The sequence below is a fragment of the Emydura macquarii genome, unplaced genomic scaffold (assembly GCF_026122565.2).
Source record: "Emydura macquarii macquarii isolate MOO-44397 ecotype Brisbane River unplaced genomic scaffold, CSIRO-AGI_Emac_v2 contig_2417, whole genome shotgun sequence".
Lineage (NCBI taxonomy): Eukaryota > Metazoa > Chordata > Testudines > Chelidae > Emydura > Emydura macquarii.
The window spans coordinates 1,002,384-1,028,644 of record NW_027132554.1 but is presented as its reverse complement, the minus strand read 5'-3'; the positions used below and the strand labels follow the sequence as shown (position 1 = coordinate 1,028,644).

Here is a 26,261-nt window from a genome sequence, read left to right as displayed (position 1 = left end):
TGGGTAACACAGCCAGGGTTACTCCAGGTTAATTGGGGCACCTGAAGCCAATTAGGGAGCTGGCCACAGCAGGTAAAAGCCTCTGTTTCAGGCAGGCAGGGGCAGCTGAGAGGGAGTTGAGTGGAGAAGTGGAGTGGAGCGAAGCGGAGCATAGCTGCTACAAGGCTTGGAGCTAGCGTGGGTGTGGCAACAGCACCCAGACATGGGAGTTAAGGAGAAGCCCGTCCAGGCCAGGCCAAGGGACGCCGGCCCCAAAAGCCTGAAGGAGGACCACAAGCTGCGGACAAGCGACCCAGGGAAGGTAGTAGCCCATGGACTAAGCTGTTTGAGGCTACTCCTCGCAGGGTCCCTGGGTCAGGGCCCAGGGTAGAGGACAGGACCGGCCCCCCCCTGCTTCCAGCCACACCACTGGCATAGCCGTAGGGAGCGCAGACCCACAGGGCCAAACAGGCCCACCTCACCACGCATTTCAGACCATTTCTCCAGTTTAAGATTGTTTTGAATTCTAATCCTGTCCTCCAAAGCACTTGTGACACCTTCCAGCTTGGTATCCTCTGCAAACTTTACGCATGTACTCTCTTTGCCATCGGTTCCAAAACTCTACCATGTTGCACACCACCAACATAAAACGCCACCACCTGTAGTGCCACCATTTTTTAATAAACAGGCTATATATGAAAACTGTCTTAAAACCTAAGTCTTGTTAAAACACATTGTATCAATAGCATAGTTATGTATATAAAAAGCTGTAGTCTTGCAAAATATTAATAAATACAATATAAACTTACCCCATCTGAGGTGGTGGAGTGAAATGATTTTAAAAAAGAATTCTGCAGTCTTTTCCACTGTGAGATCGATTTTTCGAGATCAATTTGAGCAGAAGTAGAGACCCCTTCAATTGATCTGGAAATCGACTTAATAATTTCACCCCCGGAAAAAGACTAACACTGCATCAATGGGAGGGCATTTCCAGTTGGCACAGCGTAGTGGGGACGCCGCGCTCATTAGAATTTACGAAGTCAACGGGAGATATGCAAGGTACTCTACATAGCTTGTGTATTTCCTGTTGACTGCTGCCGAATTTCGCAGTCAGTGTAGACCAGGCCTTAATTAGTTGATGGATGCATACCACTGGGAGGTGGCCTGCGAACCACTGGTGGCACGCATACCCAGTTTATGGAACCGCTGCTCTATGCCATTATCTAAATAATTTTTATGAAAATATTGAATAGGATTGGACCCAGGGCAGATGCCTGTGGGACCCCACTCAATATGCCCTTCCAGCTTGATTGTGAACCATAGATAACTACTCTCTGAGTAAGCTTTTCATGCTTTTTATGCACCACTTTATAATAGGTTTGGGTAGGCTATATTTCTCTAGTTTGTTTATGAGAAGGTTATGTGAGACAGTAGCAAAAGCCTTACTAAAGTCAAGATATATCACATCTTCTGCTTCCTTCTATCCACAAGGCTTGTGACACTGTCGAAGAAGGATATTGGATTGGTTTGACTGGATTTGTTCTTGACAAATCCATGTTGGCTGTTACTATTCACCCTATTTTCTTCTACATGTTTGCAAATTGATTGCTTGATTATTTGCTGTTATCTTTCTGGGTACTGAAGTTAAGATGACTTCTTTATAATTCCCTGTATTGTCTTTATTCCTCTTTTTATAGATAGGAACTATATTTGCCGTTTTCCAGTCCTCTGGGATCTCTTCCGTCCTCCATGAGTTCTCAAAGATAATCGCTAATGGCTTAGACATCTCTTCAGCTAGTTCCTTAAGTGTTCTAGGATGTATTTAATCAGGCCCTGCTGACTTGAAGACATCTAACTTATCTAAGTAATTCTTAAATTGTTCTTTCTCTATTTTAGCCTCAGATCCTCCCCATTTTCACCCGATGTTCACCATGTTAGTCGTCCAATCACTGCTAACTTTTTGGTGAAAACTGAAACAAAAAAGGCATATAACATTTCGGCCATTGCTGCATTTTCTGTCATTGTCTTTCCCTCCCCATTGAGTAATGGGCCTACCCTATCTTGCAAATACTCACCAGCAACTGTACACCCTACAAAAAATCCTACCCAGGAACCTATCCCTACAACAAACCCCGTTGTCAGCTCTGCCCACACATCGTCTCTAATGACATCATCACTGGTCCTAACCACATCAATCACACCATAAGGGGCTCATTCACCTGCATATCCACTAATGTTATATATGCCATCATGTGCCAGCAATGCCCCTCTGCCATGTACATTGACCAAACTGGTGTAGGAAGGCGCTGTGGCCTCCCCCGGAGCCAGATCCTGAGGAAAGACACGAGCGCTCTGATTGGTCCAACTCACACCCTGCCCCGGAGTCTGCCCGGCAACAAGGGACCCGGGCCGCGATAGGACCATCCAGCCAGGCCAATTGGCAGCCGCGGGGCGGAGCCTCAACAGGAAGGGGAAGTACAAAAGCCTGGCCCCTGAGCTCAGTAGGGCCCAGACTGCTGCCAGAGGCAGACTTGCTGCCCCGCCAGCAGAGGCCTAGGCCAGAGCCTAGCCGCCGACGACGACGAACCCCGGCCCCACCTGGACCCGGGGATTGGATAGGGCCCTCGAGAAGCTGGACTAGGCAACCCGGCCAGGACGACTGGGCCGAGTTACCCCGACCCCGAGCCCGGGGCCGTGCTCTGGAACCGCCAGACTGGGCCGAGACCCCAGAGCAGCCCGAGTGGCGGGCACCCCCGGAGGTCGGGCCGGATTTGGAGGAACTGCCGGCCGCCGAGCCCCTCCCTGCAGCGGGGCAGGACTTGGAGGAGCTGCCCGAGGCCGAGCCTCTCCCAACATACAACGACCTGGAGGAGCTGCCCCCTGAAGAGGAGTTTCCTGCCTTACCCCTGGTCGATGAGGAAGGACTAACGGCGCTACCCCAGGTGGACTATCCTTGCGACACGGAAGAGGCAGGTACTAGGGTCAGTGGGGAGGAAGTAGCCCAGGGACAGCCATGGCCTGTGGCTGAAGCCGCCTTTTAGTCGGTGTGTTGCGGCGGGAGCCCCGCCGACACAGTGGCAGCCACTTCTGCCACTGCTAGGGCCCTGGGCTGGGACGCCGTGGAGACGGGTGGGCCTGCGTCCCCCTCCCCTTCCCCTTTTCACTAGCCACCCCAGGAGAATTGTTCTCCTGACCCCACCTGAAGCCATTGCCGCCTCTGCTCACCCTGCCTAAGGGTTGGAGCAATAGACTCCTTACTCGCTCGCCCGGACTGAGGGTCTGAGCGATCTGCTCACCCTGCCTAAGGGTTGGAGCAATAGACTCCTTACTCGCTTGCCCAGACGGAGGGCCTGAGCGACCTGCTCACCCTGCCTCACGGTTGGAGCAATAGACTCCTTGCTCGCTCGCCCTGCCTGAGGGCCGGAGTGGTGGACTGAGTGCTCACCCTACCTAAGGGTGAAGTGTGAGAACGGCTCACTCGCCCAGCGCGAGCTAATTTCCCTGTGTGTAGGAAGGTGCTGTGGCCTCCCCCGGAGCCGAAACGCTTACAACTGGACTATCACTACGCACAAGGATAAATGGACTCAACTCAGACATAAAAAATAATAACATCCATAAACCAGTGGGAGAACACTTTAATTCCCCAGGGCATTCTGTCTCTGACCTGAAAGTTGCTGTACTCCACTGAAAGTTGCTGTATGAAACTGGAGATAAGTCAGTTGAGTGTCTCTGGGTTAAGCTTAGAAGCAAGAACAATAAGCGTGATGTCGTGGTGGGTGTCTGTTACAGACCACCAGACCAGGAGGATGAGGTAGATGAGGCTTTCTTTACTCAACTGGGGAAAGTTTCCAGTTCACAGGGCCTGATTCTCATGGGAGACTTCAATCACCCTGACATCTGCTGGAAGAGCAATACAGCAGAGCACAAACAATCCAGGAAGTTTTTGGAGAGTGTCGCTGACAATTTCCTGGTGCAAGTGCTGGAGCAACCAACTAGGGGCCGTGCTTCTCTTGACCTGCTGCTCACAAACAGGGAAGATTTGGTAGGGGAAGTAGAAGTGGGTGGCAACCTAGGCAGCAGTGACCATGAGATGGTCGAGTTCAGGATCCTGATGAAAGGAAGAAAGGGGAACAGCAGGATACGGACCATGGACTTCAGAAAAGCGGACTTTGATTCCCTCAGGGAACTGATGGGCAGGATTCCCTGGGAGGCTAATATGAGGGGGAAAGGAACCCAAGAGAGCTGGCTGTATTTTAAAGAAACCTTATTGAGGGCACAAGAGCAAACCATCCCGATGTGCAGAAAGAATAGCAAATATGGTAGGCGTCCAGCTTGGCTTAACAAAGAAGTCTTTGGCGAACTTAAACACAAAAAAGAAGCTTACAAGAAGTGGAAGCTTGGTCAGATGACTAGGGAGGATTATATAAACACTGCTCGAACGTGCAGGAATGAAATGAGGAAGGCCAAAGCGCAATTGGAGTTGCAGCTAGCAAGGGACGTGAAGGGGAACAAAAAGGGTTTCTACAGGCATGTTGCCAACAAGAGGAAGATTCGGGAAAGTGTAGGCCCCTTAAAGAAAGAGGGAGGCGACCTAGTGACGGAGGATGTGGAGAAAGCTGAGGTACTCAATGCCTTTTTTGCCTCTGTCTTCACAGACAAGATCAGCTCCCAGACTGCTGTACTGGGTGGCACAGAATGGGAAGGAGGCAAACATCCCGCAGTGCTGAAGGAACAGGTTCAAGACTATTTAGAAGGATTGGACATTCACAAGTCCATGGGGCCGGATGCAATGCACCCGAGGGTGCTGAGGGAGTTGGCTGAGGTGATTTCAGAGCCATTGGCTATTATCTTTGAAAGCTCGTGGCAACAGCGGGAGGTCCCTGAGGACTGGAAAAAAGCAAATATAGTGCCCATCTTCAAAAAAGGGAGGAAAGAGGATCCGGGGAACTACAGACCGGTCAGCCTCACCTCAATCCCTGGAAAGATCATGGAGCAGGTCCTTAAGGAATCCATTTTAAGGCACTTGGAAGAGAGGAAGGTGATCAGGAACAGTCAACACGGATTCACCAAGGGAAAGTCATGCCTGACCAACCTGATTGCTTTCTATGATGAGGTGACTGGTTCTGTGGATGTGGGGAAGGCGGTGGATGTGATATACCTTGACTTTAGCAAAGCTTTTGATACGGTTTCTCACAGTATTCTTATCAGCAAGTTAAAGAAGTATGGGTTGGATGAATGGACTATAAAATGGATAGTGAACTGGCTAGAGCATAGGGCTCAACGAGTAGTGATCAATGGCTCCGTGTCTAGCTGGCAACCGGTCACAAGCGGAGTTCCCCAGGGGTCGGTCCTGGGGCCGGTTTTGTTCAACATCTTTATTAATGATCTGGAGGATGGGGTAGATTGCACCCTCAGCAAGTTTGCGGACGACACTAAGCTGGGGGGAGTGGTAGATACCCTAGAGGGTAGGGATAAGATACAGAGTGACCTAAACAAACTGGAGGATTGGGCCAAAAGAAATCTAATGAGGTTCAACAAAGATAAGTGCAGAGTCCTCCACTTAGGAAGGAAGAATCCCATGCACAGCTATAGACTGGGGACCGACGAGCTGGGTAGCAGCTCTGCAGAAAAGGACCTGGGGGTAACGGTGGATAAAAAGCTGGATATGAGTCAGCAGTGTGCCCTGGTTGTCAAGAAGGCCAATGGCATATTGGGCTGCATTAGGAGGGGCATTGCTAGCAGGTCACGGGAAGTGATTATTCCCCTCTATTCGGCATTGGTGAGGCCGCATTTAGAATATTGTGTCCAGTTTTGGGCCCCCCAATACAAAAAGGATGTGGACAAGTTGGAGAGAGTCCAGCGGAGGGCAACAAAAATGATTAGGGGGCTGGAGCACAGGACTTATGAGGAGAGGCTGAGGGAACTGGGCTTGTTTAGTCTGCAAAAGAGAAGAGTGAGGGGGGATTTGATAGCGGCCTTTAACTACCTGAAAGGGGGTTCTAGGGAGGATGGGGCTAGGCTGTTCTCAGTGGTGGCAGATGACAGAACAAGGAGCAACGGTCTCAAGTTGCAGGGAGGGAGGTCTAGGTTGGACATTAGGAAAAAGTTTTTTACTAGGAGGGTGGTGAAGCACTGGAATGGGTTACCTAGGGAGGTGGTGGAATCTCCATCCTTAGAGGTTTTTAAGCTGCGGCTTGACAAAGCCCTGGTTGGGATGATATAGCAGAGGTTAGTCCTGCTTTGAGCAGGGGGTTGGACTAGATGACCTCCTGAGGTCCCTTCCAACTCTAATATTCTATGATTCTATGATTCTATGATTCTACTTCTCCAAAAAAACTCCAAAAACAGACTTCAAAGAGAAACTGCTGAGTTAGAAATGATCTGCAAACTTGACACCTTCAAACTGGATTTAAACAGAGACTTGGAGTGGCTGTCTCACTACCAAATTACTAAATTACTTTGCTCACCCATTCTCACCTCCTACTCAATGGTCGTCATTAGGTCTTAAGTACCGGACTCCACCTCCCCCATTGTTCTCAATGCACCTGGATATCCATAAGATGCCTCTGTGTTACCTATTTTCTGTATTACTGCATCTGAAGAAGAGAGCTGAAGTCTTTTCTGCCTGCAAATATTAAATTTGTTAGTCTTTAAAGTGCCACAGAACTCTAGTTGTTTTTGCTGTATACAGACTAACACGGCTACCCCTCTGGAACTATCTTGCTTCTAAGGTATTTGTAAAATGTTTTCTTGTTACCCTTTTGTCCCTAGCTAGTTTAATCTTGTTTTATGCCTTGGTCTTTCTAATTTTGTCCCTACATGCTTGTGTTGTTTTTTCATATTCATCCTTCATAATTTGACCTTAGTTTCTACTTTTTGTATAACTTTTTTGAGTTTCAGGTTGTTGAAATTCTCCTGGTTAAGCCAGGATGGTCTCTTACTATAGTTCCTATGCTTTGAGATTGTTTGCTTTTGTGCACTTATTAATGTCTCTTTGAAAAACTGCCAATTCTCCTGAACCTTTTTTCCCTTAGACATGCTTTCCATGGATCCTGCCTACCAATTCGCTGAGTTTTCTAAAGTCTGCTTTGTTGAAGTCCATTGTCTTTACTCTGCTGTTTTTCCTCATACCATTCCTTAGAATCATGAGTTCAGTCATTCCATGATCACTTTCACCCAAGCTGCCTTCCAGCTTCAAATTCTCAACCAGTTTCTCCCTGTTTATTAGAATCAAATCTAGATACCTGGGAAGGTACTAGAACAATATATAAAACGTTCAATTTGCAAATACCTGGAGGATGAAGGGGTGATCACTAGCAGCTAGCATGGATTTACTAAGAACAATTTCCTTGATTTCCTTCTTTGACAGGGTAACTGGTTTGGTGGATAGGGGGAATGTAGTGGACATAATATATCTGGACTTCAGCGAGGCTTTTGACACACTCCCACATGAGATTCTGATACATAAGCTGAAGAAATGAGGGCTTGGCAGAACCACCATTAAGTGAATACATAATTGGTTAAACAACAGCAAACAAAGAGTTACTATTAATGGAATGATGTCAGATTTGATGGCGGGCTCACGTGGGGTTCCACAGGGATCTGTTCTGGGTTCAGTGTTGTTTAACACCTTTATTAATGACCTGGATGTATGTATAGGGAGCATACTGATCAAATTTGCAGATGACACAAAGCTAGGGTGGGGTTGCCAATGCTTTGGAGGATAGAACTAAAATTCAGGGGGCTCTTGATAAACTTTGTAACTGGGCTATAGACAACAAAATGAAATTCAACAAAGACAACGTAGGGAAGAAAAACGAAAAACAAAATGCAAGATAACTGGCTTGGCAACAGCACTGCAGAGAAGGATCTGGGAGTTGTGGTGGATCACAACCTCAACAGGAGTCAGCAACGCGAAGCTGTTGCAAAAAAAGCAAAAGCAATTTTAGGTTGCATTAACAGAGGCAGAGCATGCAAGTCACGGGAGGTGATGATAGTACTGCCCTGTTGGGCGCTGGTTAGGCCTCAGCTGAAGTACTGTGTCCACTTTTGGTCACCGATGTATAGAAAGGATGTAGAGAAACTAAAAAAGATCCAAAGGAAAGTGACAGAGATGATCAGAAGGATGGAATGACAGCCTGATGAGCAAAGGCTGAAGGCACTGGGTATATTTAATTTGGAAAAGAGGAGATTACAGGGGAACATGATAGCAGTCTTCAAATACTTGAAAGGCTCCCATAAAACAGATGGAAAAATGTTGTTCTGTCTTGCTACGGAGGGCCAGACAAGAGGCAATGGGTTCAAACTAGAGCATAGCAGATTTAGATTAAATCTCAGGAAACACTTCCTAGCTGTAAAAACAGTAGGACAATGGAACAGCCTGCCTTGGAAGGTTGTGGAAGCTCCTTCACTGGATGTTTTCAAAATGAGGCTGGATAGCCATCTGTCTTGGATGGTTTAGACACAACCAATCCTGCATCTTGGCAGGGGGTTATATGACCCTTGCAGTCCCTTCTAACCCCATGATTCTATGATTCTAGAACAGACTCTCCCCAGTCACTTTCTCCACCTTCTGTAATAAAAAGTTGTCTCCAATGCATTCCAAGAACTTGCTGGATGATCTGTGCCCTGCCATATTACTTTCCCAACAGATGTCTGGGTAATTCAAGTCTCCCATCACCACCTAGTCCTGTGTCTTGGGTGATTTTGTTAGTTGTTTAAAAAACACTTCATCCACCTCTTCTTCTTGGTTAGGTGGTCCATATAGTAGACCCTATCATGACATCACCCTTGTTTTTTACTCTTTGTATTGTTAGATTTTCAGCAGCTGTCAACTGTTGAACGTACTGAACAGGTTCAATTTTCAGCAGACTTTGTTATCTCCACTTCTATCTCAGTCTCAGTGCAAGTGTATACATACATCTTTGATACAGAAGCCAACAAACACCTCCTCCCTTTCTTCCCTGCCTGTCCTTCCTGAACAAGCTGTACCCTTCTGTACCAATATTCCAGCCATGTGTATTATCCCACCAAGTCTCTGATGCCAGCTATGTCATAGTTGTGATTATTTACTAGTATTTCTAGTTCCTCCTGTTTATTCCCCATTCTTTTTGCATTAATATACAGACATCTAAGATGTTTTTATTAGATTTTCCCTCTATATTCCCTCTTATCTCTCTTTTGTCCCTGCTGTGATTGCCCATGTTTCCCCCAGATTCCAACCCTTCACCCAGGTCTTTATGTTTTGGACCTACTTGTGGGCTTTTGTCTCCTACTCCCATTGAATCTAGTTTAAAGCCTGCCTCACTAGGTTAGCCAATCTCTGTCCAAAGACACTCCTCCCTCTCTTTGATAGGCGGCCTCTATCTCTGCTCAGCCGCCCTTCTTCTCGTAACAGCATCCCGTGGTCGAAGAAGTGAAAACTCTCCTGGTGACACCATATGCACAGCCATGCAGTCACCTCCAGGATGTATTTGTCTCTACCTGGTCCCCTACTTTTGACTGGCAGGATCGATGAGCACACCACCTTCACCCCCAACTCCTTCACTTTCACTCTCAGAGCCCTGTAGTCACTTGTGATCTACTCAGGGTCAGACGTCGCAGAATCATTAGTGTCCACGTGGATGAGCAGCTCGGGGCAGTAGTCAGAGGACCGGAAGATCCTTGGCAATTCTTCTGTCATGTCTCAGATTTGGGCCCTGGGCAGGCAGCACACCGTTTGGGATGCCAGGTCAGGCCGGCAGATGAATGCTTCCATTCCCCTTAGAAGGGAGTCTACATTTCCTCTTGGGAGTGGTGGTCATGATCCGTCCAACCTCGGGGGTACACGGCTTTTCCTCCTCCACCGTTCAGGCAGGTTCCTCATCCCCCATTGCTAGGGCAGCATTCTGTTGTTTTTACCTCTATGGCTGATGGGATGGGGGACGGGGTGGAGCACTGCTTGCTGCCAGAAGTAACCAGCAGCTAGCTGTCTCCCTTTGAAGGAGCCATTTCCCCTTGCCCTTGTGATCCTACTGCAGTCCTCTCCAGCTGGGTTGCTTCCTCAGCCTTGGAGGTCTCCATATGCATGTTTTCAATGAATTCCTTGTGTTTACGGGTGCTCCTTAGCATAGCCACCTCCTCCTGTAGCTCTCCCACCTGCTTCCTGGGAGACTCTACCAGCAGGTACTTCTCATACTGGATGGTCTCCCCAGCCTGGCTTTCTGTGATGGGGAAATGCAGGCCACAGTCTCTGCAAATCCACACCAGGACCTGGGTAGAGGCGTCTGTGGCTGGGTTCTCTGTCTGGACACAGGTATGCAGGTGGAGGAGCCTGGATCAGTGTTGGTTTTGGCGATGCAAACTTTCCAAACCAGGCTGATTTTATTCTTTCTCCCTTCTACAGACTGTCTCTCAGACTCCTCTGTTTGCTGCCCTCTTTCCACTAGCTCCTCCTGTTGGTTAGCATCTGACTTTCAAGCCCTTCTCTCCTAGGTCAGCCCTGCCCCCACATTAACACACAAGGAAAGGGCAATCACAAGGATGATCAAGGGTAACCAAAGGACAGAAGGTCAGAGCCTCACTAGTGCTCACTCAACTAGCGGCTAGTAGACTGTTAATCTTTATGGTTAAATGTCCTGGAAGATGTATTTGGTGTACTGAGTTTGTCAAGTCCGAGGTGAGAGTTGTTCCCAAAGAACAGGGGACCTTTGCCAGTGAGCCTCTGCATCACACCCTCCTATTCACCTGTGGTACATAACAGTCTAGTCTCCTGTGGGCCGTAATACCTTGGTCTAATTCTGATTATTGGGTTTAGTGTGCGGGTGTTGGTGGTCTGTGATACAGAGGTCAGATGAGATGATTTTATGCTCTCTTCTGGCCTTAATCTATGACTCTATGAGTATTTTTATGCGTATTCTAGGAGTATTATCATCCCTCTTTTACAAATGGGAAATGGAGACACAGATAGATTAGTGGCCATTGCTATATATTCTGATTTAAATTACTAGCCCAATGCTACAGATAGTTACTCATTGTCTTAACCTTAAAACCATCCTTCCTCCTCCGGCACATACTATACAGAAATTCCATCGTGTGCAGATATTTGGTAGGCAAATTAAGCTGTATGCCTCACAGAGCTTTGCAGAGGTGGGTATGCAGCTGTAGCTACATTGTATAGACACTCTAGACACGTATGGAAATTTGCTCGATTCTTTCTGAGCAGCCTGTGACTAAGCATTGCCTTTGTTATAGGAAGCTTCTGCGTTTAGTCCTGATTCTGCCTGCTGGGACCTTCTGGAGCCTGTATGGGTATGTTTAATGCTGTTAAAAACCTGTGGCTGCCCGGGCCAGCTGCCTTAAGCTGGTAGGGCTTGGGCTAAGGGGTTGTTTAATTGCAGTGAACATTCAGGCTTGGGCTGGAGCCTGGGTCTAGGACCCTGTGTAGTGGGAGGGTCCCAGAACTCAGGGAATGTCTAGATTGCAGTTAAACAGCCCCACATCCTGTGCTCTGTGAGCCTGAATCAGCTGGCCCGGGCCAGCCACGGGTGTTAAATTGCAGTGTAGACAGCCCCTATTAGACCTCAAGCTACCAACAGAAATTCCATGCTTGACTAATAAGAAAATAGCTGTAGGGATATACTTCCGACCACCTGGCCAGGAAGGTGATTGGGACTTTGAAATGCTCAGGGAGATTACAAAGGCTACAAAACCAGAAAACCAATACCGTATACGTCATTTTAAACTAGAGTCAACCAAATAGCTTTTAGTTTGTTTTTCTGATATTATGGTGTACCACTTATCTTTGTTCTGATCTCACCATATATTCCAGGTCATGATGCACCCTTATCTGTGTTCCGGTTACATGCATTCTAGGTACTAAGGGGCGTGAAGACACCTCCTAGGCCTGTACCAATATTGTGAGGGTGACTCTTTCTGTTGCTATAAGGAAATAATTGTATGTCTTGATACTGACAATTTTCTTATCCACTTAAGCCAAACCTTACCTCAGCTAATGCAAGTTGTTATGGGATACTTAGCATAAATGAACAGGATTATAACAAAGGTACAGGCTAATTTGTACTATAAAACTGCTATATTGATACTTAATACGTGTACTTAATGCTTAAAACTTGTGTAAGATGGCCAGCATTTCAAAAAGGAATCAGGAATCAGCTAACAGGAATGCCTAGATTTATCAGATTTAATGCGAACATGTGTCATTAGACCTCATGCTTCTTGCCTGCAACCAATCTCTAACTCTATGAGTTTAGGAGGTGACCTAACGTGAGTGGGAGGTTATCCTACATCTGCCCAGTACAAGATTCTTTACACTTTCTTCTGAAATATCTGGCACTGCCACCGTCAGGGGCAGGACAGATGGACCATGGGACTGATTCAGCCTGGCAATAACTATGTGCTCAGTCTGGTTTCCCCAACTTGCCCCTTTCCCCTAAGACTGTGTTCATGGCAGGTAATTTTTAATTTTCTATGGCAGCTGCTCAATTTGTCTGTCCTTTGCTGCCCTAGGCAGGCCCATTCCTGCCCTGCTGCTGTGCTTTCCGTATGGCTGCCTATCTGAAAGTGGATTCTGAGGTAGCAGACTGCATGGAACAGTGTGCTGCTGGAGCAGCAGCAGAGCTGAACTTTGAAGCATTTGTTTTTGTTTAGTTTCCAATGCCTCCAGATCTAGGCAATAATGTCACCTGTATCTTGTCCCCACTGTCCGAAGGCTGATCTGTGTCACGGCTGCGTCTCTCCTAACGCTCCTTGTGCCCACGAGGAGATACTGCCGGTGACAGGATATTTCTGACCTGCTTCCGAACAGCTTGGAGAACAGGAGTGAAACTTACCGTGTCGCCTGTCTGCAGCCGACAGGCCAAGAGCGTGTGCGTGTGAATACGCTGTCCATGCTGCAGAAAACGTGAGCAGCCCAGCAGCAAACACAGCTGCAGAATAGGATACAGATAAGGCCTCATGCAACTGGGAGAAGGAAGCACGGAGACAGGGGCCACTCCCATTTGTCATTTCCTCTCCCTGACCAAGTCCTTTTCGACAGATGCGAAGGTACTAAGAGGAATAACCAGCTAGTCTGCGGCTACAGAGTTCCTCACTTACCCTGCCTGGATTGCTGCTGCTGCTGCCGCTCCATTGACTTGAAGGCAGGAACAAGGAATGAAGATCTCCCAGTGAGTCACAGAGGAAGAAGCTCACTGGTAACTATTCTCTTACTCTCATGCTCCTCTTGCTACCCCTTCCCACTCTCTTTCAGAGTTGCATTTTTCTTCTCCAAGGGCCCATAGCGCGCGCTCTGTCCCTATGACCAGGTGGGCAGCTAGCTCTTTCCAGACTGCTGTGCTCACTTAGTGGGGCCACGTTTGAGCCACAGCATTGTTCCAGCTCGGTCCATGCAGTGTCACTTCCTCCATTGCCAGGGCTGTCCTAGCACAGCGACTAAAACGGCAGCTTTAGCACAGTCATTAGACTCTGTGATTGTAATGGTGTCTTTGCACTGGTCTGGCATTTCCTCCTGGGCTATTTCCTGATCTAGGGAGGAGATGCAGGGGGCGTAGGAGGTCCTATGGCTGATAAACCTTTGCAGCATTGCAGTTCGCTTATAACAGCTGGACAAGAAACAAAGTTAGTGCCACAAGAGCCAGAGTGCAAGGAAGCTTGTCCCCATTTGGTGGAAAGGGGGAGGATTATCCTCTCCCTTCTTCAGTTGGTGGAGGGATAATTTTGTTTGGTCAGCCTCCAGCCCTGGTTCATTGAGCCCTGAGCGTCACTCTCCTACATCTAGCAGCACCATCTCTTATTCACTCTTCCATCACCCCTGTCTTTGACAAGACAGTGTGACTTTCCTCCACTCCTTCCTCACCTATTGCTCCCGTCTCCTCTGCCAATGACACCTGTCTACTCCCCCCTCCAGCTGTCTCCTCAGTCCGTCCATCCCTGCTACTGACTCCCCTTTCTGCTAGACCTACCTGCTTCCTCTCAGTCATGCTCCACCGCTTTCTTTCTCTGACTTTTCTTCCCAAAATGCCAAGCCAGCTCCAGTGTCCCCCATATGAGAAGAACTATCTTTGACTGCAGCTGTCTCCAGCTCCGGCCTCCCTTCCCTTCTCCCCTTCACCCTAAGCTCACAGAAGGAGCTATTTACAACTCCGGTCTGATTGTACGCTGCTCTCATTCAGCCCTCAGTGCCTCCCCTCTGGCTCTGCTCTCTCCAGCGTTCTGAGGCTGGCCTCTCTCCACTCAGAACCCTGCGTTTTTGAAATGCTGCAGCCGGGGAACCAGCTGCTGATTAGTTCGAATTCTAATCATTGCTTATATTTGCAGTAGTGTTTGCGTTCTAGGAAAAATGCCAACTCTTCACTGAAAAACAGAACATCCAAAACCCCCAAAGTGTGGCCAAAAACGGAAACTTTCCATTTGGAAATATCAAAACATTTTATTCAGGCATTTTTGATCCACCTAGTGATTCCAACATTCCCAAACCCAAACCTTTCATTTCAGCTGACACTAAACCACATCCTCCTGACCTGCCGCAGAGCCTCATGGGAGCTGTACTTTGGGAGTTTCATGCTCATTCTCCACTGTGGACCAGACTCTGGGCCTGACTACAACTCCCATGAGGCTCTGTGACTGGTCAGGGGGAGGCTGAGGCACCACAAACATATGACTTCCATGATGCACTGCAACAGATCAGCAAGACAGATGGTACATCAAAGGAAATGTAGTCCAGCCTGGCAGCCCAGCCCACCTGGCTGAATGGGAGCAGGAGGGATCCAGACTACAATGCCCATGTGACACATGGCAATGCGGGTGGACACACTTCATTGTCAAATTGCCGTGAAATAAAATGGTTCAGTTCAGTTCAGCAAACTGAAATATTTTGATTTGAGTTGTCCTGACCTGAAACTTAACCTTTTTGTTTAGATTTTCCCAAACGTTTGGTTTTCAGTCAAAGGATCTCGATTTTTTGAGTTTTCAGCAAGTTCCATTTTCCAGCCGGCTCTACCAATCATCATTTTTATCTCCCTTGAATGGCCTGTGTAGTCTCAATTTGGAATCTAATTCAGCCCTTTCTTGAAGACGTCCTTGGAAAACGGTGACTTTCAGTTTCTGCAGGTTTAGTTAACATGATGATCAAAACGCAAGAAGCAGTGACAATGTTGTTTACTCGAGGGCGCTCACAGGCACTACTATTGCTTCAGCAGAACTGGTGATAGTATTTTCCTACAATTCCCTCATGTAGATTGTCACATAATAGCTCTTGTTCTAGTGTGGAGTTGGAAGTAACATTCTCTTCTCCATTGGTCTCACTGACAGAGAACTGGGCACTTTTCTAAAGATGTTAATTTCACTATCCTGCCTGCTGAAGGAGCTAATATCCAAATTCACCTACCTAGGAATATTTGCTGTGCTGGGTAGCTTTGTTTGGCAGATATAGGGTGACACAAAAATGCAAATGAGTAAAAATATTTACAAGGAACTGTTTTAAGGCTTTTAAGGTAGAAATGTCAGGAGTCTAGAGCCAGATTTACAAAGGTATTTAGGCACCTAAAAGGGCAGATAAGTGGCTAATGGGATTTTCCAAAGCACTTAAGGAGTTAGGTGCCTAACTCCCATTGACTTTCCCTTGCCTGTTTGCTTAGTCAGCCCTTTGTTATGCCTTGTTTTGAAATTGTAGCTTCTTGGAGACAGGGACTGATATTTACGATACGTTTGTATAGTGCCTCATTCAGTGAAATGGCTCAGGCCTCTGGGCACTAATAATAGCACATTTATTAACAGCAAATCTCCATAATTATTGTCAGTGCAATTTCACTGGAGATTGTAATGGCAGAAGCTGCAGTGCAGGTAGGTGCAGTTTTGTTAAAGTGTCTAATCCAACTTCTCTTACCTCGAGTACGGCTAAATGTCAGTTTAAAAACTCTTGAGTTACACAGCTTCTATTGTCACTATGATCACAGAGCTACTCTGGTAGGAGAGTCCTGGTTTGCTGGCATAGAGGCAGTCTTTGTGTACTCATGACTGCAGTTTTCTTTGCAGAGCATGTTTCGAAGCTAAAATGTATTGCATTGTGGTTGGTTTGCTTGCTAGGCTCCTTATTTATTGGCGGGTTCATTACAACACTGGGTAAAATGTATTGAAATGTTGAGTTTTGACATTAAAATCAATTAAGTAGCAAAGCAGAAGAACAGAATTTGTGCATGGCTTAACCACCTGTAGGAATGCCGGGTAATTTGTACTGAGTACCTGAATTACTGAGTGTTCATTTTACTAATTCATTTGTTTAGAAATTTCTATTATAGAATAATTCAGGAATGATTATTTTCAGTTGTGTTTATGACGGTAGTGCTTATGGGTCATCCAAGAATGGGGTGCCACTGTGCTATCATCATTCTCATCCTCCTGGCAAATCCCAAACGGGACATAGTATCCTTGCAGATCAGGCACCACCCGGATCAATCTCTGTGCTGTACAATACAGAGTAGCAAATGGTCCGTGCCCTGAAGAGCTTACAGTTTAACTAGACCAGAGAGACACAGGGTAGGGAAAGGGATCGAACACGCAAACAGAATGAAGAGTGGGATGCCAGCAAATGGCATGTTAGTGCCCTTATTTTTTTTGCCTAGGACAGGATCAATGAAATGGAAAGCAGAGTGAAGGGAAGGAGGGTGAGAGGGACAGGTGTGGAGCTGAGGTGGAGCGGAGGGTTGAAGCAAACAACCAATCAGCACAGGACACAGAAAATCCAGTCAAAACGAAGATATTAAGAAAATAATGCTGGGCATCAGAATCTAGCTCAGAACATTTCATGATGAAGGGGTTGTTAGGAATTATTTCCTTCTTGTATCTGCCTCACTCACAGAATGGACACGCTCATTTACCAATCATCACAAACTAATTTCTTCCCTCCTCATTCTAACCCATCCCACCACTGCACATCCCACTTGAATCAGGGTCACACCCTCACCCTGAAGAGGGAAGGCTTGGAGATCTCGCCCCCTGAAAAATATGGGATTTCCAGCTTTGGAAACAGGTTGAACTGAGCAGAGTTGAAGCAACACTCAGGATTTCCCATGAGAGCGTGGGTGCTGTCTGCATCCTTGCTCTAGGCAGTTACCGAAACACACAACACACAGGGCACTTGGCTGAAAGCCAGCTGTTACTATCATTGTGGACAGCGTGGTAAAGTGCAGTCAACACTAGGTAGATCAAACCATAATCACTGGACAGTGTAGTTAACTGTCGAGTCAGCATCAAATGTGAGGAGTGGAGAGAAACATTCACCTTTGGCTCTGATCTTCTTGGCTTCAAACAGCTCCATCAACCACACCCCATAAACTCCCGCAACTTCACCCTAACGTTTTTAGGAAGAGAACATGCCCCCCAGCCCCGTCCAGTTAACTTTGTTATTCTCCAGATGTAAGGCAGGAACAGAAACCATTTCTTTATGCAAGAGAAGCATATTGTATCCAAGTCAGGTCTACCTCTGGCTCCATGAATCTCTCACTCCTGAGGAAGTGGACGTCTGGCTATGGGCCATGGCCTGCAGATCCACATAGCCTGCACGTCCAGTGCTATTGCCATCACCACTGGCCAGGGAGACAAATAAGGCAGGGCCAGGTCTCTGCTAACAGCAGGTGTAAAAGCATATGAGACACAGTGACACAAACGGGGGGATGGAAGACTAGTGGTGAGATCCAAGGCACAGTGGCTGCAGGCAGTGCAATCCTCTCTTCACCCCTTTCTCAAGACCTGACAGAGAGTCATACTGAGGGGTGGGTGGGGGGGCAGAGGGGTTCTCCAGGCTTTCCCTGGAGCATTGAGTTCTTGGCAAAACACAGCAAGACAGTCTGAGATTCTCTGGCCTGAGCCGTAGTGATGGAACTTGTCTCTTCCCTCACACACTTGCTCACAGGGAGCCAAACCCAAAACTTGTGTGGCGGGCCGGAAACAAAGAATGAAACTGAGCTGAAAGGTCGCTGGGCCCAAGCAGAGAAGTCTCCACCCCCAGGCCTGTCTGCACGCCCCTTTGCCCAGTAGGATCTTTCCAGACCATTTGCTTTAATGACTTTCACTTGCTGGCTTGTCCTCTGGCATTTCCATGGTTACTCATAGGCATCTGACCTAACTGGTTCTGCTACTCCTGGCAAAGTCCCAAAGGAGACGTTATCTGACACAGGTTCCATAGAATCCCTTTCCTGGTAATTAATGTTCAGACAGACCGTACAGTGCTGCCAACTCTCATGGTTTTGTCATGAGTTTCACCATAGTTATTGTTTCCTTAAAGCCCCAGCTCCTGGAGTCAAGTAGATATGTGATGATTTCAGCCTTCATTCTTAAAGGAAAAATACGTTTCTAGCCCTCGTGGCTGTGGAGAAAACTTCAAAATGTGACTCCAGTGCACCCTAAAGGCTCAAAAAGCAGAAGGGAAATAAAAAAAACACCAGATCTATGATTTTTCCATAATCCCATGATTTGAAAGCCAATCTCGTGATTTTTGGTGAGCCTGACTCATGATTTTTGAACATTTGGGGTTGGCAATACAAGTGGCTCCTATAGGTATGTGACATGATTCCTCAAACTCCCAGTGTGCACAGTTTGCTGGGTCCCATCTGTAGTGATGAAGCGCTAACAGAATTCGTATTACAGAGATACATTTAACAATCAGAACTATCCCGGAAGTAATTAGGAACTCTCACCTATTCGAAAAGCAGAGTATTCCACACGGAAGTAAGTGGGGGATAATGAATTTCGATCCCCTGCTTACTTAAAGCATATTTAACCTGTGTGATGTCTGGGCCTGAATAAAGTAGAGGAGAAACTGGAGCAAGCACAGCTGAAGGCTAACTTGGGGGGCGGAGGCAGAGAATTTAGCAGAATTCTTCAGGGCTTCTTGACCCTGTACACTTTTGTTGTCTATCTCTTAATTTGTTTTGTGGTGACTGACTCACGATTTACTCTCACGTTAGCAAAGCAAAAACCCTCATGTGAATAAATCGCTCAGCAAGAAGTGGTTTAGATGTTTCCTGCTTCCACAAATGAAACAGAGACGGTAAAAAGCAAATGTATTCTCTGCCCTGGCAAATAACCTGGGGTCAAGTGCTGGCCGAGTGAGCGGGTGACTATGGGTCTGTGAGGTTACAAAGACGCTCTCCCACCATTCTTCGGCCTCTGGAGTGGTCGTTTCTGCCCTGAGTCTACAATGTCATCACAATTGGCACTAACTGGCCCCTTTTTTGGCAGCTTCTCTCACAGCGGCACCCCTCAGCAGTTCTCCAGCCCGGCACTCTCCACAGCGCCCCTGCCCTTCAGGGGTGTCTGCCCCCCTGCACTGAACTGGGGCCCCAGGCTCATGCAGGGGGACCAGGCCAAGGATGGAGATGGTCAGCGAAGGGGAGCGGAGCAGGGAAAGGCAGGGGAGGCTGGCTGCGCGGTGATGCCCGCAGGCGGGAGCTGGCTGGGCTGCAGGGGCAGGCGGACAGCGGTCCAGGCAGTCTCCCTGCGCCATGCATCTGTGCCACCCCACCGGGCCCTCCGGTGACACCGTGGCTTCAGCGGGCCCCGGCTGGGGACCCTCCATGGGAGAGCTTCAGCAAGGCGCCGGAGGCTGCACGCTACCTGGCGCTCACCAGTGTGCCGTGCGTGCCATTGGAAACCACTGGCCACTAGATGGCGCAGCTATGCCGTGCTCTCCCAGGCCCCACTGCCTCCCGAACTACCTGCCTGCAGGTGCTGGGGCCTGGCAGTGAGCAGCATGCAGCCGGCCCGGGGAGCAGCTGGCGCAGCGCCTGACCGGGGCAGGAGGTGAGCGGCCCTTCGGCCTGTCAGAGGAGGATTTTCCTAGTTGCTTTTTGCTCAGACGTTTTTTCGGTTCCTGAGAGTTTGAGGGAATCTCCCTCTCTCACTCCTGGGCTGTGGGGAGTAGAAGGTGTCTCTCTGCTCTAGTCCCCCTCTGCCTTGCAGGCTGCACAGTCGCTCCTCACTGAGTTCAGACTGCAGCTGTTGCCTCCTATTTCACGGTCACTGAGCCTGTATTTGGGGACAGGCTGCCTCAGCTTTGCGCATGTCAGACATTCGTAGATTCCGGCGTCAGAAGGGACCGTTGTGATCATCTGGTCTGACCCCCTGTCTACAGCCCAGAGAACTGCCCCAAAACGATTCCTGTTCGAACTAGAGCAGATCTTACGGAGAAACTTCATCTGCAATTTTATCATGGATGATTTTGGTTTCTTCCATGTCATTGATAAAAATGTTAAATAGTGTTGGGCCAAGAATCAATCCCTGCGAGACCCGCATAGAAGCACACCAACTTGATGATGATTGCCAGTTTACAATTACATTTGGAGATTTATCAATTAGCCAGTTTTTAATCCATTTAATGTGTGCTGCGTTAATTTTCTATCGTTCTAATCTGTTAATCAAAGTGTCAAGTGTCATGTGGTACCAAGTGAAATGCCTTACAGAAGTCTAAGTACATTGCATCAACACCATTACCTTTATAAACTAAACTTGTAATCTTATTTTTTTTTTAAAAAGATATAAAGCTAGTTTGACAGGATCTGTTTTCCATAATCCCATGTTCATTTAATTATATTGCTCTCTTTTAATTCTTAATAATAATCGAGTCCCATACCAGCCGCTTCACTGGTTTCTTCAGGATCGATGTCAGGCTGACAGGCCTGCAATTACCTGAATCATCCAGTTTACCCTTTTAAAATATTTGCAGAACTTTAGCTTTCTTCCAGTCTTCTGGAACCTAGTCAGTGTTCCTACACCTAACAAAAATCCACATTAACAGTCCAGAGAACTCCTTGGCCAGCTCTTATTAAAATTTTCAGATACAAATTTTCTGGAGTGGATTTTAAAATTAAAACCCCCCTCTACTTTAGCAGCTCCTGTTTAATGTCCTCTTGAGTTACTCCTGGAAAAGAAAGTGTATCACTCTGGGGAGGTCTCTGATAGTGGGATAGTTCTGGGAAGGGATCTGGGCAGTGTAGGTTGTTGCTGTGTTTGGTTTGGTCTTCCCAGTGACTCATATTGGTGTTCTAGGTTCTGGTCTAGGGTTAGGAGTTAATGCCGAGCTACTAGAGGAAACCATTTACAGTGCACAACAAGTTTTATTGTTCCTGCAGAATCCAGGAACTGTGCTACATATTGCTGCACACCATCTACTGGCACCTTATCTGTCAACTAACTAGCTTGCACAGCTCCAGCATTTCAAAGCTTCTCACTGTGTGTATGACTAACAGCAAAATATGGCCCTTAATCTCTCTGGGCCGCAACTTCTTATCTGTGCAATGGGGATAATAGCACTTCCCTACCTCACAGGGTGTTGTGAGGATAAGTCCAGTAATGTCTGATGGGTGCTCAGAGTGATGGGGCCATAAAATTACCTAGATCAATACACAGTCCCTGAGTGAGTGCACCTCTAACAGCTTCTCTCTCAATATCCATTGAAGGGACCATTAGACCATCTAGCCTGACCTCACAGGCCATAGAATTTCACTCAGTTGCCCCTGTATTGAGCCCAATAACTTGTGTGTAGTTAAAGTGTCTTCCAGAAAGCCCTCCAGTCTTGATCTGAAGACATCAAGAGATGGAGAATCCATCGCTTCCCTTGGTAGATTGTTCCAGTGCTTACTCGCCCTCACTGCTAAACATTTGTACCTTTCTTTCTAGTTTGAATTTGTCTGGTTTTAACTTCCAGCCCTGGTTTTTGTTTTGTCGTCTTCTGCTAGCTAAAACAGCCTAGTATTTTCTACCCATGGAGATATGTATGCACCATGATCAAGTCCCCTCTTGATCTTCCATTCATTTATTTTCACACTGTCTTTGTGTTTTTTAGAGAAGACAATCTGAATGGTGTATGAGAAGAAAGCAAGATGGATGGAAGTCAGCCCCACACTGAGACTCCCATTGCTTCACAGAAGATCTCTCTGATTTCCTCTCCCATGCGAGCAGTCATCCGTCTGCGACGAAAAGTCCGGGTCCTGAAGAAAAGCCGCCTGCACCTGGATCTCCCCAGAGAACAATCTCCAGAGCTGATCCAAGCTAGGTTTCTTCAGAGGCAAATTTCCTTGAGCCGAACAAACATATGTAATCCTCAGATGTCCCTCTTTAATCAGGCCAGCTTTGAAAATTCTCGGTACTTCACATTTGACACTTCTGTGGACCAGTTAGCTGTGAATAAATACAGACGGAAGAAGCGCAGAAAGTCCAAAATGGTGTTGTATCCGGATAGCTCCAAAAAGTACCTTCCAACAGAGCAGAAAAGTAAAGCAAAGCGCTGCCTTCTCCTGCTCATTGGCATCATCTGCTTCCAAATACTAAATGCTATTGAGAATCTGGATGATAACCTCCAAAAGTATGACATAGATGGGCTGGAGAAAACCATGTATCGGGAAGTATTTGGGCAGAAGTTGGCTGTGGAAAGAACTATGGAATTGTTGAAAGACTATCTGGCCACCCACATACACAACAAGCCCCTAGTGATCTCCTTCAATGGTCCAACTGGGGTTGGAAAGAGCCATGTTGGACGGCTGCTGGCTAAACACTTCCGTTCAGTCATGGACAATGACTTTGTGCTTCAGTACTTTGTGATGCACCATTGTCCAGACAAGGAGGCTACTCCTGCTTGCCAATCAGATTTGTCTGAGAAGATTTCTGATATGGTAACCAGAGCAGAAATAGAAGAGAAGATACCATTGTTTATTCTGGATGAGGTCGAGCTCATGTCTCTGGGCCTGTTGGAGACGCTCAGCAGATTCTTCCAACCCAACCAGACCAACGAGTTCCTCAATGCCATCTACATTATAATAAGCAACATTGGGGGCAGTGAAATCACAAAGTTTGTCCTCCAGAATGTTTCCACTGACACTCTGCACCAGCAAAGAAAAATCAAAGAACTGCTGGGCATTATCCAGCCTTTTCTGATCCACTTACATCCTCTTTGGAAGTCTGCTGACATCATCCCCTTTCTTCTGCTGGAGAAGAGTCATGTCATAAACTGCTTCCTGGAGGAGATGATGCGGGAAGGACTGTATCCCGACCAGAGCCATATTGAGAGTTTAGCCAGCCAGCTCAGCTATTACTCGACAGGGGACAGGGAGTACTCCATCACCGGCTGCAAGCAGGTCGTGGCCAAAGTCAACCTACTGTAGCAGCAAACATAAATAAGAGGCCTACATCCCGTTCTCAGGACTTTGTAGTCAACCAGCCCCGCCGTACACTGGTATGACGGACAGCAGAGTTTGGCCCTAGATGCATTTCCTCAAAAGGACAGATATGTTCCAGTGCACACAGTGTAAGAGGGTCCCAGGAGGCAGAACAGCAGCTGTCACTTCTTCTAATACGTGAGCTCTGTTCTCCTGTTGATTTACTGGACTCTAATCACTGAACTCCCCCTGGCCTGCAAAGAATCCCCTGCTGACTAAGGCCAGGATATCTCTCTGAGGGTATGTCTGCACAGCAATTTAAACCGGGTCCGAGCCCGGGCTCAAGCCAAACCCCTTTTGCGTCCACACTGCAAATGTGCTAACTTGGGGCTCAGGCCCAGGGTCCTAGGACCCTGCAGAGCTGGACAATCTGAGCCCGTGTTAAGCTGGGACACAGGGTGCAAGCCCTATTGCTTTCCTGTGTGTATGCGGCCCTGGCTTGACTAGGGTCCCGGAAGTCCTCCCGATGTATCCCAGAGTTCCCAGCAGCAGAGGCGCAGCACTGCAGCAGCCAGGGCAGCGGCTGGAAGAGCCCTTACTGCCTGGCTGAGCGTGCTCCCTGGTCCTGCGACTCTCACAGCAGCAGCTCCTCCTCGCGGCTCCTCCTCGCTGCTGCATGGAGCTTGCCCAGAGCTGACAGGCAGGAGACGGCTCCGGGGGGATGTCATTCCTCCCCCGGCTGTGCTGAGCCGGGAGCTCTGCTGCTCACCCTCTCTGCGGGGCGGTGCTTGGTCCCACTCTGCTCTCTGGGCCTTGCTCCCGAGCTCCTCGCTGCGTGCGCAGGGACACCCGGGCTGCATGCACTGTCAGGGCGGTGAGTAGAAGCCAGGCCCCAAAACTTCCCCACAGCCTCCTGGGGTGCGGCAGGAGCGCGGATGAGGGATTCCTGGGAGGTGCCCTTCACTGCTCCGCAGCCAGCAGCCGTCTGTCTGGGGTGTGTGTGTTTTTCTTCAGATACCTTCATTTTACGTTAAACTTCTGTCCCTGCATTGTTGATGCCAGCCCTTAGGTTTGAGCACGGGTCAGAAAATTCTTAACCTAGGGTTAAAATGCAGCGCAGATGGTCAAGCCCAGGGTTCCCTGACGCAGCTCAGCTGACTCGAGGCCCACTAACCCTGGGCTTACATTGCTGAGTAGACATAGCCTTCCTGTGTACTGTGACTGCTTTTGTGCCCCTCATAGCCCGGTACCAGGCGTTTATTCAGTGTGTCAGGAAGTCTAGGAGATGAGACTCAATCCCACAGTATATGTAGACAGCAGGAGCAATTTAATGTGGGGGAGATGGGAAAACATTTGGGGCACAGTCACTTCAGCATGCTTAGCTGTGTCCCACTTTTTCTTCACACTCAGATTCTGCAGCCTCTTTGTTTTTCCAGTGTCTCACTGGACCGTGGATAAAGGCTAACTGGCTTAAGATCAGTCTAGCCAAGATGAAGGTGATGAAGGGGAAACATTTGGAACAGTTGATACTGACTGTGACTGTTTGTTACACACCGACCCTTGGTGGCAGTATTATGCATTCTTGAGTTCTTTTTCTCCATTGCTGCTCTTGGATTCCCAGGCGGCAGCAGGCTCCTAGAATATGTTCCACCGTCTTTGATTGTTAGAAGTTGTAGCCCTTTATACCTAATGCTGACCATGCCCAGCAATGCACTTTTCTTGGGACGACCCTTGAAGGATACTCAGAAGCATCAGCTAGTGGAGAATGCAGCTGCCTGCTTGTTAAAAAAGCCTTTGGTATAAACTCTGCTGCTTGTTTGTTTCTGAATACAATTCACAGCATTGATTATCTAGGGAGTCTTTAAATGGGAAATCATCGGTAATGTGCATTTTGAGCTGTTTGTGCATGTTACTGGGTTCTAAACTACTCCAGAACAAGTGCTGGGCATCCCGTGAACAGCTCTATGAAACCTGTATTCACTGTGCAGCAGTCGTCAAAAACAAAAATATTAAGTTGCAGGAGGAAAGGGAGAGGAAACAGCACTAAAAATATTATAATGCCATTGTTACGGAGAGACAGTCACCTCTCTCTGCTGTTAAAGGTTGCAACCAACTTCCATTATGAAGCCCTGTTTTAGTTCCACTGTAACTCTAGCTTGGAAATCTGGTACATGCAAAGTGTGAAGGAAATGTATACAACTGCTGTGGAGTTGCAGGTCTTTAAAATATTCCCCTCGTTGGAAATACTCTCCCTTGTCTAACCTTTCTTTGTCCCCCTCTAGCTCAAAATCAGCTTGTTGCTTTCATACTTCCCATATGGTTAAATCTCCTTGAACATTCATGTGCAGTGGAAGAATTGATGAAAATAGCATGTAATTAAGCTGAGGTGTTGGTGATTTTTTTATGTAGAGGTATGGGCCCAATCCTGTTTGCATTGATATCATTAGAATTATGTGAATATTGGACATTTTGAAAAAATATATATATATAAATTTGGTTTGGGTCTTTTTTTGAGTTTTTTAAAATGTTTTTTTAATATTCTAAAAATAAAATTGAAGCAGATTTCAAAAATAAAAGTCATTTTGATTCAAAACCCCAAAATATTTTGATTTTTCCTTTGAATTTTTTTTTTGGGGGGGGAGGGGCTTTTCAGTGAAACAATTTATTGAATTTTAACTCACAAAATGTTTCAGCTGATGCAAATCTGCATTTGTCAGCAAAAACAAAAGTTTCAGACAAAAAATTTCACCTAGTTGTAAATTTCAAAGGGAGTCGTGGGTCTGATCTGTCCCTGTGGTTTCAACAAGAGGGGTATTTTTATCATTGACTCCAGTAGATAAGAATGAGGCACCCTGTGTGTCTATTGCCTGGAAGCACCTTAGAAAGAAGAGAGGATGCCGGCTATAGCTAAGTACGGACAGCTCAGGCGTTTGGGTTTATGGGGAGACGCTGATCTCTCCGTAGTGAAAGATGCAGCCCAGCTACCATTCTACGGCTGATTTTCACTAATTCACTGGCAGTCAGAAATCATCATGCAAGGTTTGAGTTTTTAGGGCTCACTCGCTAACAACGGCTCAGAAAAGCTGGAACGTGTGCAGCGGGAACTTTTTGAGATTCAGCCGTAATAATGACTCC

At 47.3% G+C, this 26,261-nt stretch overlaps 1 protein-coding gene across 2 annotated transcripts in view; it reads left to right on the top strand.

Annotated features, from left to right (window-relative positions):
- The window catches only part of TOR4A (torsin family 4 member A), a 36,340-nt gene extending 10,437 nt beyond the window's left edge, over positions 1 to 25,903 (top strand). The window contains exons 1-2 of one of the 2 annotated variants that reach the window (XM_067561464.1): positions 13,148 to 13,172; positions 21,818 to 25,903. In XM_067561464.1, coding sequence (XP_067417565.1) covers positions 21,855 to 23,132 — 1,278 coding nt within the window. In that variant the 5' untranslated portion in view covers positions 13,148 to 13,172; positions 21,818 to 21,854 and the 3' untranslated portion in view covers positions 23,133 to 25,903. Of the gene's footprint in view, positions 1 to 13,147; positions 13,173 to 21,817 lie in introns of those variants that run through there. The other variant, XM_067561463.1, reaches the window with a different exon arrangement.
- The last annotated feature ends 358 nt before the right edge of the window (positions 25,904 to 26,261 follow it).